The sequence below is a fragment of the Capsicum annuum genome, chromosome 1 (assembly GCF_002878395.1).
Source record: "Capsicum annuum cultivar UCD-10X-F1 chromosome 1, UCD10Xv1.1, whole genome shotgun sequence".
In the NCBI taxonomy this organism is placed as follows: domain Eukaryota; kingdom Viridiplantae; phylum Streptophyta; class Magnoliopsida; order Solanales; family Solanaceae; genus Capsicum; species Capsicum annuum.
The window spans coordinates 3,829,309-3,847,229 of record NC_061111.1 but is presented as its reverse complement, the minus strand read 5'-3'; the positions used below and the strand labels follow the sequence as shown (position 1 = coordinate 3,847,229).

Genomic DNA, 17,921 nt, shown 5'->3' with positions numbered 1-17,921 from the left:
CATGCAAATATTCATGAAAGTAGCTCACTGTGACTCGATGACCTCCACCGAATCAAGTGCAGTGGAAAACATGATGCCTAGCTAGAGAAAACCAGGAAACACTAGAGGTCGTTTGGTAGAATTTATAAGAATAATGCTAAATATGATAGTATATTAGTAATGCTTGTACTATTAATGCAAGTATTAACAATGCTTGTTTTAGTTACACATACATTATTTTTTATATAGCGTTTGGTTTGATGTATTAAAGATAATATATATTTATATAATTTTTATAAAAAAATGTTTTTTTACTGAATTGCCCTTCCTTCAACCTTCCTTTTACAATCTGTTTTCAAGGTGTACAAGCAACAAAGCTCGAACAAATTCCTATTTCAAAGTGAAAATTACAAGAAATAAGAATGTAAATACAGAAACAATCATCCTAAATACTTTGAACTTTATGATTAATAATACTTGGTATTAACATTTTGAAGTTTCTATAGCAAGGAAGTTGCCGTTAAATGTCCAAGAATATCATCCAACATATATAAGAACAAATTTGAGGACTTGAATAAAATGTAAACTTACTGTGGTAGCTATGTAGAGAATTTCTTCTCACATGAACCCTTTTTGTTGTATCTCATACAAGTTCATCAAATAACACCCTCTTTTCCATGGTAGAGTACAAAAATTTTCTCATACAAGTTCATCAAATAACACCCTCTTTTCCATGGTAGAGTACAAAAATAGAGAGAGCATTTTTTGAATATGGTGGGAAAGGAATAGGGGATTTGATATGGTGGGAAAAGGAGGGGAAATAATTTAAGGGGTAGTAATGTCATTTAATAAATTAATACATGCGTTGAAAGTCTTGCATTACTAATACATGGAAAACGGAGTGTATTACTAAAGTATTAATTATGCATGGTCAAAAATATGATACCAAACACGATACGACTAATGCGCAAAGACTAATGCATGTATTAAAACTTTTAATACACTCTACTCTACCAAACGACCCCTACGGAGGTAATAAGGTAAAGAGCATATGCAACATTCACTGCTACAACTAAAAGAGGAGTAAATATGATTTCGTCGAGATAAATACACAGCAACACTTTTGTTGCAAGTCCTCTTTTACCATATCTTTTTCGAAAAGGAACCATTCATATGCATCTTAATTTCAGTATTATTTATGTCCAACCTTTTAAACTTCTACAAGTTACAACTCAAAATCCAAAAGCAAGTAGCGATAATCAGAAATATACATGTATAATACAAATATCACTTACAAAGTCACATAAATGGCAGCCCAATGTAGACCACCTTCTGATACACTTCTTGCCCTGCATTTTAGTTTATATTTTTCTACATCCTATTTGAATAATATTAACCGCAACTACTGTACATTGAGGAGATGCTACCAGAAACCATCATCAACGGCCACCGTAGATGGAGGATACGGATCATCCTCTTCTTCCATCTCCAACTCTGGTTCAGGGGATCCAAATTCAGTAAGCTCAACAGCAGCAAGGTTCTTTAGGTCAACGATTGAGAGCTCATCAAGGTGTCGAACAACCAAGTCAGCAGCACCAAGCTCGTACACTGGATGTTTGCTGGCAACGGCGACACACTTCATCTGAGCATCATGTGCAGCCTCCACGGTTTGATTTGAGTTTCCAAACACAATACACCTCTCTGGTATGTACTGTAGAAGCTGTGATACATAGACAAACATCTCCGGATCAGGCTTCCCTCTGTGAACATCCTCAGCAGCTACGACGACACTAAAAATCCCTTCAAAGCCAACGGTACCAATTGCATTCTCGATATACTTTCTAGGGCGTGTAGATACTAAAGCCATTGGCACCTTGTAGTGCATCAGGGTATTGACAAACTCCTGTGATCCAGGTCGGAAGCTATAAACTCCACCCTGCAACGCTTGATAAATCTCCTCCTTCCGAGACGCCATTCTCCTCACTTGTACGGGATCTCTTGACCAGCAGAGAACTTCTGATATCGCTTGCTCATTCTTCATTCCTTCAATTCTCTTCAAAATGAAACCCGGAGGAGGTGATTTTCCTTCTTCCTGAGACAGACCTAACCACGCCTGTTTCTCAAGATCTGGATTGTCTTCAGCTAACACACCCTCCCATTCAAATATAGCTGCTAACCATCCACAACCCATCCTCTCTTGTCTAATCAATGGATTATGAAGAGCTGGATTGTCAGCTTTATTTGCTGGTGGCCATTTCCCTGGCTTTCTATCCACATCAGTCTCAATCCGATACCGGAAATCTTTAGGAATTCTCCCGTCCTCTTTATATGAATATGCCTCTTTGGTCAATTCCATAGCCTGGCATCTTATTGACGAAAACCTTACACAACCAGATCTTAATCTCCGCAAATAAGAACCACAAACAAACTTTCTGCCATGACAATCAGCAGAAGGCAATCCACATACATCAATTGCCTTCCGTTTACTCAACAGATCTTTCCCATAACATACTCCATAAACTGGTACCCTCCCTAAAAGTGATATTGCACCAATTGATTCAACCATCTTCACTAACTAATCTTACACCCCACCAAATCTCTAACTTTAAAGATTCAAACTTTCCACCACAAAACTACTCAAACTCACCCAAGTTAACACAACCTAAATAAATCTTACAAACCCAAATTAACTTTCAAACTGCCCCAAATCACCACAAAAAGCAAAGGGACAAAAAGGAACAAAGAAAGAACCCCTTTTTAACAACAAAGTTCCAAACTTTCCACCACAAAACCACTCAACTCACCCCAACTTAACACAATCTCAACAAATTCAACAACCCCAAATAAACTTTTGAACTATTAACCGCTTTTTAACAATAAAGATCCAAACTTTCCACCACAAAACCACTCAACTAACCTCAACTTAACACAATCTCAACAAATCCAACAACCCACTTGAACTTTCAATCTTCCAAACTTCCCCAAATCACCACAAGGAAAAAAGCAACAAACAAAACACCCCTTTTTAACAATAAAGATCCAAATTTTACTCAATAGCCATCATTTAATTACACAAATACAACCCAAATATCTTGCACTAACACTCCAAATCAAGAATCAACAGCTCATAAAAAGGTTAATAATAATCCAACTTAATAACTAAATTACTTGATTAACTAGGAAAAAAAATTTTAAAAAAAAACACCCAAACCCAAATTGTTATATACACAAAAAAAACAAGAAAACCCCAAAAAATTAAAACTACTCAGACTTATCCTAATAATAATATAAAATCTAAGATTTATGATCAATATACACCAAAAAGCTAAGAACTATTCTATTATAAATTATTTATTCATATATTTAAAGAGAAAATATTTTATTTATTTACAAAGAGATAAAATAGGAGGAACCTGAGGTGAATTGGAGAAGAAAGCAAAGATTTTTTTCTTTTTTTGGGGTTATTATGAAATAGTATTTTTGGTTGGAAAATGTGTATATGTGTGGTTTATAGAGAATGAAAGAAGAAAATTGGACCGGTGAACCGGTTGTTTGCCGGCTAAGTTGAACCGGGTTCACAAAAAGGTTACGTGTTGGTTTAGTTTAACCTCCGGGTTGCTTTCACTTTTGTGCTCGTATAAGGAATAATTAATTTCCTAATTAACTTTGATTAGAATAAACTTATTTCACTTTTGTGCTCATTTGATATAAGGAAATAATTAATTTCATAATTAATTTTGATTAGGATAAACTTATTTTATGTTTGATTGAACAACTTATCCAGAATTGTAATTATTTTTATTGTATATTAAGGATGATATAATTAATTTTGAAATAATTGAATTTTAATTAAATGATAATTGAGTTAATCTCACTTTTTGTCCCTAAAAATATGAAACAGTATTTTGTTTAGTCCATAAACATTTTTAAAATTCCAAATGTTTAAAATAATTTATACATACTTTTATTAGGCAATCAGAATTTTATTGGAACTTTAACCATATGATTTTCATAATAATGTGGTGTCTTTTTTCTTTAATTACACACAACATTTTTAATTGGGATATTTTTGAGTTTTTAATTAAGATTAATTCGTATACTTCAAGAATGTTACATATTTTAAATTGTTAATTTATCTATGTAGCAGACATTTGACGGTGTGTGCCAAATAAAAAATAACTAATGAGAACACTATATCATATATGCAGAAGCTCAACTGAAACAAATTATAATTTAAATATCTAAATGAAGTGAACTAACAAGTTTTTAGGGTTGTCGATGTATATCGTGCTAACAAAAATAAAAGAATCCCTACCCCACCTATTGTAACGCCCCAACTTAGAACATGAAGTCTCACATCGAAAAAATACATGAGAGATGTTGAATATATAAGTAAACAGGGTTTTCACTCTAGTGACGTGTTTCGAAGCCGTGCAGGTCTAGGCCCAAAGCGAACAATATCACTAGTGGGCTAGGCCATTACAAATATTATCAGAGCCAATCTCGTGTCAGTCTTGTAAGACAGGGCGGGCAAATCGCAACGAGGACGTTGAGTCCATAAGAGGGGTGTGTATGTAACAGGTCTTTCATTTTAGCGACGCATTTTAAAATCGTGTAAATTTAAATCCAAAACTAACAATATCACTAGTGAGTTGGACCGTTACACTCATCTACTTATTTTTCTCTTTCATTTTGGGTAATGTTTCTTCTAGTGGGATCTTAGTGAACAATAACCGCAACAATGGAGACATTCATAATTGATGGAGCATGCATTGCTTCCTCTAAGATCAATTGTTTCTAAGTAAGTTATCAAAATTATTGCAACTCAATAATTAAATTGTACTACTTATTTCTTTGCTTACACGTATGATCTTTCTTAAAGAAAAAAGAAAAAAAGTGATCATATTATTATATAGTGACTACTTTATTTATTTATAAATATAACTCAAAAGACTTTTTGTGTGTTCTAGATAATATTGTTGATGAAAAAAGCCTACTTACTAGAGTTTGGTATGGATACCTAACCATGAAAATATGGTATCCCATTAAAGAAGAAAAGAGGAGCATTTCATCAAAATAGAGATAAACATTCAATATACCTATAGAATTATAGCTAAAGTCGCTACGATACATTTTAACTTTACGAAAATTTTATTATCCCGAAATTAATTTTAACGTATGCTGACATGAAACTTTTATTATATAAAAATAGGATCCAAGTCAAAGGTATCACGTCAGCTAAAAAGATTGATAAAGATACGCTAAAATTTAATTCAAGAGTAATAAGGACCCCCATGAAGTTGAGTGTGTCGTAGCAAAATCGATCATAGTTCAGGGGATACTAGATACTTTACTCCATCAAAATATCTCGATGCAATTTTATAAGCGAAATTTGAGAAAGACTGTGTTCGCAGAATCACAATCTTAACACTGTCTTAGACAAATATAAAGAAATTACTTAAAATTAATAGGGACATTTCATTAAAATATGATAAAAATAATTTGATGCTTATAATGTTAATGACTTTAAAAATGGTCTTTTTCAAACTTGAGTTAAGCTATGCGTATATAGATAATGAGTGTGAGAAAATGTCCCATTCATCCAATCACACACGTTATTCCATTCTTACTCTGCACAAATAATTAAATAGAGACCTAACAAATATAATTATACACTTCATGTTAATCAAATATATATTATTGTTACTTAAGTTTTGGTTAACCAACATAATTGCTACAAATATAGATATTATATCGAAAATATTCCAAAAAAGAATGTAGTAGATGTAATCGACATTTCTAGATATATAAATTAGAAAAAAGAAAAAAAAAAAAAGAAGCAAACACCTATCATAGAAAGATTTTCCGGTAGATGTTATGTTTAGTTATTTTTATGTATGTCTTATTATAAAAAAAATTATTTTAAAAAGGAATAACTTGTTAATATCATATTTACATTCGTTAATAAGCTTCCAGATTAGATTGAGATTATATTATTTATCTCCTTCTCTAATTGATGGCGAGGCGCAATTGGAAATCGACTATTTTTAAAATCATATTTGTTGATACGTATATAGATTTAGTTTCTTAACTAGCTGTGACAATAACTTTAAAAAAAAAAAAATCTAGCACAATGATATTTAGATATGCAAAACAATAATTTTGATCATTATTTGATGTCACATTTATTAGCTTTATTATTTGAATTAGAGGGTTGAAGATTGAGAAATCTCCCTATCAAAATCTCCAATGAAAACAAATTAGTATTGAATTTTTCAAATGAGAAAAATGAGTTTATTTGGAATAGTAAAGGTTGCAAAGAATAATTTGGTAACTTAATTGGTGTGACAGATTTGACAAGTACTGGGTCAATAAAATTAGATAGTTCCAAAAATTAAATAAGTCCACCTCTAGAATTTTCAATTACGCAAAATATAACTATCGGATGTGGTGTATTGAATGGGGCTGCTTTTCTTTTAATTAGAGGTCTCGAGTTCGAGCTTTTAGTATAAAAAAACTCTTAGTAGAGAGCGCTAACCCCGTATGGGGACCTACCCCTGTGCGAATCTGAATTAATCGAATTTCAATGCAGATACCGAACACCAAATGAGAAACCAAAAGAAAAATGAAAAATTACGCAAAATATAAGTCGTAGTCATATAGCTGCAGTACTCTTAATTAGATATTTTAAATTTAAATTCATAAAACTACTTTTTTTTTTAATTAAAAATGTAGCCTTTAAAAATGAGTCATATAATGTGCAAATTTAAATTATTAAATTTCCAAAATTGATAACGCATATCAAATGAAAAACAAAAAATAACTATTTCCCGCTAATATAATTATTTTTTGCATGTCTATTTCAATACTAGATATCCGGGCCTCATATTAACACAGACTCAATATATGTTAGCATTTTGTATCTTAATTTATATGATATAAATAAAATTTAGATAGTTAATTATAATTTTAATATATTTTTAGATATTTTATATTGTTAGCTATTGTAATTTATAATATTTTTTTGCATTGTAATTTACTATTTTAAGTTGTTAACTATTGTAATCTTTAATATTCTTTTTGTCCAAATTTTTGTGATATTGATGGTCAATTGTATTTTTAAAATTATTTAAATTTTTAATTATTGTGATTTATAATACTTTTTCTTCTATTCCAGTTTAAGTGACACTGATATAATTTCGAGAGTCAATCAAATATTACGGTTGAAGTAACAAAGAAGACATGTCTTAAATGACTCATAATAACTAACTAGAAGTGATATAGCAAAATTGTTATAAAAAAATACTTATAAAAAAAAATAATTGAGCCTCATATAAGATCTTAAGTTAATTTAAAATATTAAGAATTAATTTACTATTTTATATTGATTTTATTTTTTATTAAATATTATAAATTTTTTAATACTTAAATTACTTATAATAATTAATTAAAGATGATATAATAAAATTATGAAGCAAACAGACAAATAAAATCGTGTCTACTTTATAGAGCTGTCAAAATGGGTTTGGTCTGTGAAGCCGTCCCAACTCAATCTTTTAATTAAGTGGCGTTGGGCTAAGTTTTTCAGCCCATTTAAAAAACGAGACTTATAAGCCCAGCCTCACTTGGCCCGTCGGCCTCAGAGGCCTAATCCGTTAGCCTCAGAGGCCAGTCCGTGAGTTGGGACATTAAAAATAATTATTAAACATTTTTAAATTGGTCATTTATTTATTAGGAATTAGGATTTTGTAATTTTTTCTAAACAGCTACTTTTTTTAATCCATCCTTTGGTTGATACTAATTTTTTGAAAGTTCTTAGTGTGTTTGAAATGGTTGGTAGGCTGGTTTTAGTTGTGAACTTCAAAAAGCTGCTTTTACTTGTGATGATTTAGTAGTTGTTGTCTTTGCTTAATGCAACATTCTGTTATTTAAATTTAGGTTCTCTTCTGCTATAGTCTTGCTGCTTTTATGTAGATACATTGTATATATCTGCATTTATTATCTTAACCAACAACAACATACCCAGTGTCTTCCCATATAGTAGGGTCTGGAGAGGGTAGAGCGTACGCAAACCATACCACTACCTCCAAAAAAGTAGAGAGGTTGTTTCCGATAGACCCTCGACTTAAGACTGATAACAGTATAGCAATCACAAACCATAGATGCGTATAGACTAGTACATTATGCAAAATAAACTAACACCAATATCCACAATGTAATATAAAAGCCACCAGATACTACTAAAAAAACTATCTAATCGAATACATAGACATCACTCCCACGAACAAGAAACTTCAAATACAAATAAAGAAACGCTCCCACCCCCTAACTCTCTATCCTAATCCGCATCCTCCACACCTTCTTATCAAGTGTCATATCTTCCGTCAGCTGTAACTGCTCCATATCATGCCTAATTACTTTCCTCCAATATTTCTTCAAACTACCTCTATCCCGCCAAAAATCATTCCTAGCTAGTGACTCACACCTTCGCACTGGAGTATTAGAGCCCTTCCTCATCAAGTGTCCGAACCAACGTATTATCTTAACCATATTAAAATTTTCCTATGAAATTTTTTGCTAATCATCATTTCTCTACTTATTACAGTAAATACCATGAGCTAATTACAATTGAGGGATCATTTGGTGTAAGGTATAAGGGATAAACAGTTCGAGATGAAATAAAGGACTATTTTATTCCATGTTTGGTGTGAGGTATTAGTTAGTCCTAACATTATTTATCGCATTATTTGCGTCATAGAGATGAGACAAAATATCCCATATACATGATAGAATAACTAATTCCTAGATTAATTATTTTGGGATAACTGTTTCCCAACCGAACGACCCTTAAAGTTATTAATAAGATGCCTATAACATGCTAAAAATCAATAGGAGACATATTAAAGTGACATCATAAAAGTTTGTAATTGTCTAGTACTTACAATATTTTTGTTTATCATATTTCAGGTTGCTTTTATTTTTTCTAAAGGACCAATTCGAGTCAACCCACAACCCGTTTACAGCTGGATCGAACTGTTATTGTAAAAGTCCTTTAATTAAAGTATAAATAACATAAATAACAACCCTTTGAAAGTAATTATACTCTCTTCCACCTTTTTAATTATTTTATTCCCTCTCCCTATTAATATACATAATATAGTCTACATATAAATAGTATTCTGTGTATATATTAGGATTTTTATAATATATTTAGAGAGTTAAAATTTTTTATAAATATTAAAAACAATTTATGTATTTATATAATTTTTAATTAATTAAAAAGATTAATCCAACCTAACCTATTTAATTTTCTAATTCGCTGAAATCAAATTGAATTGAGTTAGGTCAGCCCATTTTCACTGCTTTACCACGCTTATATGCAGCAGCAATATTTCTCCACAAAAATCAAGATTTTTCTGAATGTATTATTGCTGCAAATGAATCCAAGTACCCAAACAAAACTCCTAAGAACCACGTGGTGCCACGTTGACATAACAACGTGTCAAACCAAAATTCCTTAAAATCTACCAAATGTCAAATATGTTGAAAATAAATAAATAAAAATATTTTTTTTTTAAAAAAGGTTTCTAGAAATCCTTTTTCTTTCATATTATAAACATGGAAATCTTTAAATGGGTTTCCTACTTTACTTGACACAGTATGGGAGACAACTTTAATAAACTACACAGTAATGGGAGAAGACGATAAAATAATACTCCCGTCATCCTATTTTATGTATCGCTATTTAAGTGGTACGAAATTTAAATAATAAATGATAAATTTATAAAATTGTTCCTCTTAAAATTTATTTTAAATTATCTTTTTTTATAAAGTGAAACCCACCAAGGATAAAACAGAAATTATGCCATTAAATAGTTACCAAATAAGCAAAGATGACATTTTTTTTGGAATGAACCAAAAAGAAAATGACGACACATAAAATAGAACGAAGGGAGTAATAATTTTCAGTGGTGGAATCAGAATTTTCACGAAGGAATTTACAAGTGAACATACAAACTAATCGAATGGTTCAATATCTACTCTATATTTATAAAAAATAATTTTAATTATATATATAATATAATTTTTTGCCGAAGAGGATTCAGATGCACCTTGACCTAAGGGTAATCCGTCCCTATAATTGTTTGAAGAGATAATTAACTAAATTTAACCTCACATGCTTGTTTAGAATTGAGAAAATTAACCTTACGTATGGAATTTCACTCGGTATATTATTATTTGTCATATAATGGGTTGGACATGTCACACCATTAAGACGGGCTAGATTTGGATACATCTCAACTTAAACTATTTATTTTGAACAGCCCAATGGACCCATGACTTTAGGCCCAACTAAACCATCCGAATTAAAATATGAATAAATTACACAAATTCCATACTTAACAGACTATATTACCTAATATTTCTTACTTTTTTAAAATTTTCATAATATCTCATTTTTCAACTTTACTCTTGATACATATCAAGAAAACCCCACATCCTATTTTTAGTCCACCATTAACTCATTCAAGATTTTATTTCCTAAAATATCTCCCTAATTATCAATAATTAAATCATCTTCCTTCCTAATTTTTTCTCTTCCATTAATGCTTAAATCATCCCTTTTCCTGATTTTTTCTCCTCCATTAATGCATGCAACTTTTTTTTTCCTCTCCTAAAATCTCTTCCATTTTTTTTTTTTTAAAATCTATTGATACATATAAAAATTTATTTAGTTATTCACACATGTTTGTTTTCTTAATGGTGGTTCATATGAATGATAACTATGATAGCATTATATGGGCATTATGGTGATTCATACGATAAATACATTTTGTATGATTTTAACGGGTGATACATATGATATTAGTGGGTGATACATATTATATTATGGTGATTCATATGGTACATACAATTATTGGGTGATTTATACGATATTAATGAGTGATATATATGATATTATGGTGATTCATATGGTAGATACAATTATTTATTTCAATTATTGGGTGGTTCATATATATGGTATTATGGTGATTCATATGGTAGCTACAATTATTTATTTTAATTATTGGGTGATATATATGGTATTATGGTGATTCATATGGTAGATATAATTAGTTATTTCAATTATTGGGTGATTCATATGTGATTAATGAAAGACAATGGTGTAGTCAGTGTAGGAAACAAAAGTAATAATATTAAAAAAAAAGACTAAAAGAAGAATTGAAACATAATTAAAATTAAATCTAAAAAAAAGCAGACTAAAATTAAAGATGAAAAAAGATAAAAGAAATGTATCTTTCATAATTAAAGATGAAAAAAAAGAAAAAAAAAAGAAACGTAATTAAAACACCTAAATTAAATCTAAGAAAAGAGAAAAATTAAATATCTTTCATTAAATAAAAGAATACAATGAATAAAAGAGAATCTATTATTTCCTTAAATAAATATCTTGTTAATGTCAAATGTATTACTTTTTTATATGTATCACCATATAACACATGTATCACCATTTTAAAATATTGAGATTAAATATAATTAACAAAATAGTCGGAATTGGATGTAATATCACTTAAAGATTCAGAGATTTATGTAAGTTGCCCTTAAAATATTTGGTCTCCCTTTTTCTTTCACATTTTCTGCAACAAATTCATTCAATTCGTTTGCTGCATATTCAATGTAAGTTTCTTTTTTCCTTCTAAATTGACAAATTAATCTTCTAAATTTAACTAAAATTAGATATCCTAACATATATATATAATTGCTAAAAACTTACAGAGAGAACGACTTCTCTCTCTAAAAAAATCCCCAGCATGACCCAATCGACGACCCCATTCACTAACCCTTTTCCTTCGTCTCCGTCATCGGATCCACCAGATCCTAACGTCAATCAGATGGAAGAAGATATCCCCCATAAACCTTCATATAAGGAAGTTGTAACTGACCAATCTCAAGAACGCTCAACTTGCTATGAAGAGGACTTCACTACTGAGTCGGAGAAAACGACGAATGTGGATACAAAAACATCCATATCCCTCTCAAAGGAAGAAAAACATAGAATTTACTCTCCATGGAAGCACTCAGTAATCATCAAGTGTGTGGGGAAGAAGTTTAACCATAACTATCTCAAAATCAAGCTTACAGATCTCTGGAAGTTTGTAGAGAAATTAACACAAATCGACCTTGGGGATGAGTTTTTTACAGTGAAATTAGGACTCGAGGAAAGTCAAAAGAAAATCCTTCATCTAGGTCCTTGGTTCGTAGCAGGATCCTATATATCCACTAGAAAATGGGAGTCAAATTTTGTTCCCTACCTATCGAAAATCCCATTTACTGCGATCTGGATAAGACTCCCATTCCTACCAATAGAGTTCTATGATAGATCGATACATGAAAGGATTGGGAAGCAAATTAGCAGCCTGTTAAAGATTAATACTTGTACATATGCAACTCTTAGGGGTAGGTTTGCACGGATCTGTGTCCAAATCCCATTGGACACCCCAGTATGCACCTCTATCCTCATTGGTACACATTCACAACCGATCTACTACGAGGGCGAAGGAATATTGTGTACGGGATGTGGTCGATTGGGGCATGTGTTAAGGCACTGCGACTTCAAAGTCAAGGAAAATCCTCAAGAAGAGCAACCCAAAGCAGAAGAACAGACCTTCAAAGAATCTGCTTAAGGTAGTGAGTGGAAAACCGTCCCCTTCAGAAGGAAGAATATACAACAGAAGGTAAAATCACAAAAAAATCAGCCAAGGTCAAGTATAAATAATCGAAAAATCCTCATTCTCCTAGTGAAGGAATATAATGCCGCTACAGGTAAGTTTGTTGACCCTCTTTCAACTACTCCCCCAGCGCTGTCAGTGTCTCAGGACGGCAAAACCCCTAACAAGGGGAAACAGAAAGAGAAAAATAGCTCCTCTCGTTTGGCCCAACATTTCCTGGGCCAACTGAACAGCGGATCCAGTAGCAAGTCTACTCCCCAAGGCTTGGGCTCAATTAAGCAGGCCCAACGACATACCTAAACCACTGGACAGGATCAAAATACCCAAGCCCAAGTGGGACCATTGTCAAGTACTCTCATCTGTTCTCCTGAGACCCAAGAAATAAAATAAGGTTTTAAAAAAAACCATGAGCAAAAGGGGGGAGATATTATATTAACCCCCATCCTTTCAGTTAGTCAGTCACAGGGCAATCATCTCACTGCCAACTTGACCACTGATGGTCAAATCACCCAGAGAGCTCGGCTTCTAACTCTGAACCAACAGTCTGCTAGTACTTCTAAAAATGGGAACTCTCCAACTCCCTTACTTAGTAAAGGGGAAGCAAATACTCTCTCTCCTTCTCCTTCCTCCCATAAACCTACCTCTGAAAGTCATCAGACTAACGATGGACAGGGGGAAATTAACTCTTGTCACAAAAACACCCCTTCTGGATCATACACCCCAGTCGTGGTTAGAGATGGGACTTCAAAACTTATTACTAACCATGAAAGGGGAATTAAGAGGGAAACAAGTAGAAATAACTTTGAACCATCCACCTTACCTAGCCCTGGTAGTGAAGGAGGGTCTCAATTAGGGCCTAGCAACTTACGGAAACAATGTATGGATGTTGACACCGATGTCATTAGGAGGCCTGAACTAACTAGAACCCCTAACACCGGAAACATTAGCGGGAGCAATGAGCCATGTAGCGCAGACCCTCCCCTTCTTTCCACCTCCAAACCCACTTCTTCTTTTGAATGGACCAAAGCTGCTTCAACTGGAGGATACACTTTCTCCAGTGGGTGCACCCCCCACAAACGTCTTTTCTTCTACAGACTTGGGAAAGCGAAAAAATACTTGATATGTTAAGAGCAACCAACAGAGAAATTGAAGCTATTCTAGCAACCATGGCAGTCCCAATCACAGAGGTAACCACCCTAGACAAAATAATAGCTTTAAGGTTCAGAGAGTTAGCGAGATATGGATAATCCTGATACCTCAACATCTAACCAAATTCACCTTGGAGGTCAAGAATCCAAGTGCACTAATAGGGGGGATGTTTAGGACTACTCTGAACCCACTGAAATCAATAAAAAATGTGAACATCCCACAATCTCCCCAGGCTCCAATGAGCAAGGGGAAGACAGTGGTAGTTGACCAGCAGCAACCTCAATAAAAAATGATGATGAATATCATTATTTGGAATTCTAGATGAGCCAACAACGCAGAGTTCAAGAGGCACTGCGTTTCTATGGTCGAACTCACAAACCATCCATGTTGGCTCTTCTAAAGACTAAAATGTCGAACCATCATACTCTGACTCAGGATCTTGGGTTTGATTGTCTTATCCAATCTGGGGCAATTGGACTTTCGGTTGGAATTGTCTTGATGTGGAAGGAATGCCACATAACATCAATGACATCTCGATCACTCCCCAAAGCATCCATGTTGCAGTTAAGGTAAAATCTTCCTCTCACTCCTGGTTTCTGAGTATTATTTATGCAAGTACCAACCTTAATAATACAAAGATTCTTTGGGACCAGTTAATTACTATTGTAAATACCATTAATGGTAACAGTAATGCTAGTTGGATGGTGAGTGGAGACTTTAACGAAGTCCTTCGAACTTCTAAAAAATATGGGGGTAACCCCATTAGCAACAGTAGGACCAATAGTTTTTGGAAATGTGTTGACCAATGTTGTCTTGTAGACTTAGGTTTTAAAGGTAGCAAATACACTTGGACTAATAAAAGATATAGAGATAAAAACAATCTGATTCTTGAAAGACTTGACAGATGCTTTGTTACTGATAGTTGGATCCACCTTTACCCTGAAGTTACTGTAACACATCTTCCTAGGACCCACTCTGACCACTGTCCACTCTTGGTCAGTCTTACCAACCAATACCCCATCAGGGCCAAGCCTTTTAGAATGAAGCCTATGTGGTGCTCCCACCCAGAGTTCTCTTCTCTCATTAACTAAGCTTGCCCTTCTGATAGCAACCTTACTGAATTCATTAACTCTTTCAAAACCATTACAACCTCTTGGAACAAAGAAGTTTTTGGAAACATTTTCTCCAAAAAGAGAAGGATTTCCTTCAAAACCTTGAATCCATCATTCTTAAAGAGTACAGTGATACCCTCAAACACGAACATGATTTATGGAAACTCAAATCCAGGATTAATTGGCTCACTTAGGGGGATGCTAATACCAAATTCTTTCACATTGTCACCCCCAATAGGAGAAGAAAGAATAGAATCAACTCCCTAAAACTGGACAATGGTAGTTGGTTATCTGACCCTGAAGACATAAACCAAGCTATCATTTCCTTTTATAGAGACCTTTACTATACTGACCATACCCTATCCTTCCTCAATTGTCAGAAGAATCCATCGTTTAGGGGATCAATTCCAGAGCAGGCTCATGAGATGCTTGACCGTATCCCAACTGACAATGAAATCAGGAAAGCTGTGTTCAACTTTAAAGCTACCAAAGCCCCAGGCCTTGATGGCCTGTATCCTCGTTTCTTTCAGATATTCTGGGACACCATCAGTCCTTAGTTTATTTCCTTCTATAACACTATTTTTTCTACTGGCAAAATAGAGGAACAGACAAACTCTACCTACATCTGTCTTATCCCTAAGTGTCGGAATGCAGTCTCTTTGAGAAACTTCAAACCCATTGGTCTTTGTAATACCCAATATAAAATTATTACTAAGATAATAGCCAACAGAATCAAACCTTTCTTGGCTAATATTATTGGCCCTATCTAGTCCAGCATCCTAACCAACAGAAGGGCCTCAGATAACGCTATCTTGTTTAGAAATACATAATCCATTTCAATAAAATGAAGGGTAGCAAGGGCAACATGATCATCAAAATGGATTTTGAGAAAGCTTTTGATAGGCTTGAGTGGTCCTTCATTAGGCAAGCCCTTCACTTCTTCAATTTTCCTAATAAACTCCCATACTTGATCATGTCTTACATCTCAACCTTCCCTATCTCCATCCTCACTAATGGTACTAGTACTTTGTACTTTCAACCAACTAGGGGAATAAGACAGGGAGATCTCATTTCTCCCTATCTTTTCATCCTAACCATGGAACTCCTTTCTAGAAGGATCGACCATGAGGTTGACCTTCTCAACTGGTCCTCTATTTCTATCAGCAGAAGAGGTCCCAAACTCTTCCACCTTTTTTTCGCCAACGACCTAACCCTGTTTGCCAAAGCCACCAAAGAAAACTTTCAAACTATCAAGAGGATTTTTGAATCCTTTGGTGTTTTTTCTGGGCAGAAAATCAATAGAACCAAGTAAAAGGTTCTCTTCTGTAAAAACTGCTCCATGGATAATTGTACTCACCTTTCATCCATTCTAAACATTCAGCACAGAGATAGCTTTGGGAAGTATCATGGCTTTCCAATCTTCTATAAAGCCCCCACCATGGCTGAATTTCAATTCATCATTGATAACATGAAAGCCAAGCTAGCTAGCTGGAAAACCAAAATTCTCAACCAAGCTGGCAGAACCACCTTCACTAGAGCTTCCCTTAATAGTATCCCAACCCATGTTATGCAATACATTCAGCTACCCCACAAGATTGCCCAACAAGTTGACAACATTCAAAGGGATTTTATTTGGGGCACCACTAATGAGAGGAGAATGATGCACATGATTAAATGGGAGGTCATAACCCAACCCAAATATTCGGGTGGCTTGGGTATCCACAAAACTAGTACCAAGAATGATACTATGCACTGTGCCCTAGCTTGGAGACTAACCTAGAACCTCAATCTTTTTGGTCCAGAATTCTCCTCTCCAAGTACAACATGTCCAACTCCAATCAAAGCCTCTCCAAAACTTAGAAATATATCACCAAAGGCAAAGCTATATATAGAGAAGCCTCTCTGTGGATCATCTATAAAGAAGAGCAAACTAAATTTTGGACTGACAGGTGGTTCCCTAACACCGATGCCCTTTATAACACAATTCAAGGGCCTCCTACAAGAAACCTGCATCGAGCCTTCATCTCTGACTTCTGAAAAAATGGGACTTGGGATCTTACCTCTCTTCCCTTCTCACTCCCTCCTACTATCACTCATAATATTCAGTTTACTTTTTTTCATACAACTAAAAGTCCCACAGACTATCATATTTGGGGACTCACAGGTAATGGTCAATTCAAGATTAGCACTGCTTACAAGCTCATCAATTCCAAAACCCTCCCTTCCAATAACACAAAAAACTTTACTTGGTTCTGGAACATGAAAGTTTTCAACAAGATGAAGCACTTTCTCTGGCTCCTTAATCATAACAGACTCCATTGTAACCCCATTCTTGCTAGGAGGGATATCCCCATCACTCCTTACTGCTACTGTTGTAACACTACCTAAGAAGATATTTCTCACATCTTCTGAAACTGTCCCAAATCATCACAGCTATAGAGCAAGCTCTTCAACAGACTGGGATGCAACCCACCAAACCTGGATGGCATGACTGACGACAACATACTTGATGTTGTCAAAAATTAGGTTTGCAACAAAACCTTTGACGCCCACATAAGTCTTGATGTCTTCTTTGTCTTCTGCCTCTGGGAAATCTGGAAGTATAGAAATGACAACATTTTTAACAACTCCAATTACACTCCGATCTTTGATAATGCTTATGCATCAGCTGTTGAATACACTCACCTGACCAACCATCCTCATACTCAGCAGCAACCTCCTGTAACCATCTTGGTTAAATGGTCTCGTCCGCCTCGAAATTACTATAAACTGAACACTGATGGTTCCAGCTTGGGGAACCCAGGGGTTGGGGGTATAGGCTGTGTAATCAGAAATAGCAATGGAGAATGGATCGTGGACTATTACAAGGGCTATCCAAAGATTACTAATAACCACATAGAACTTTTAGCTTTGTTGGAAGGCCTAAAAATTGTGGAGGAAAATAACCTTC

At 34.0% G+C, this 17,921-nt stretch overlaps 2 protein-coding genes across 2 annotated transcripts; one reads left to right on the top strand and one right to left on the bottom strand.

The window, feature by feature from the left end:
- Positions 1-1,153: 1,153 nt before the first annotated feature.
- LOC107865099 (5-amino-6-(5-phospho-D-ribitylamino)uracil phosphatase, chloroplastic) lies at positions 1,154-3,520 on the bottom strand. The gene has a single exon (XM_016711450.2). It carries the CDS (start codon positions 2,543-2,545, stop codon positions 1,403-1,405), a length of 1,143 nt encoding a protein of 380 aa, XP_016566936.1. The 5' UTR covers positions 2,546-3,520; the 3' UTR covers positions 1,154-1,402.
- Positions 3,521-11,792: 8,272 nt separating this feature from the next.
- On the top strand, positions 11,793-12,665 carry LOC107865107. The gene has a single exon (XM_016711457.2). It carries the CDS (start codon positions 11,793-11,795, stop codon positions 12,663-12,665), a length of 873 nt encoding a protein of 290 aa, XP_016566943.1.
- Positions 12,666-17,921: the final 5,256 nt, after the last annotated feature.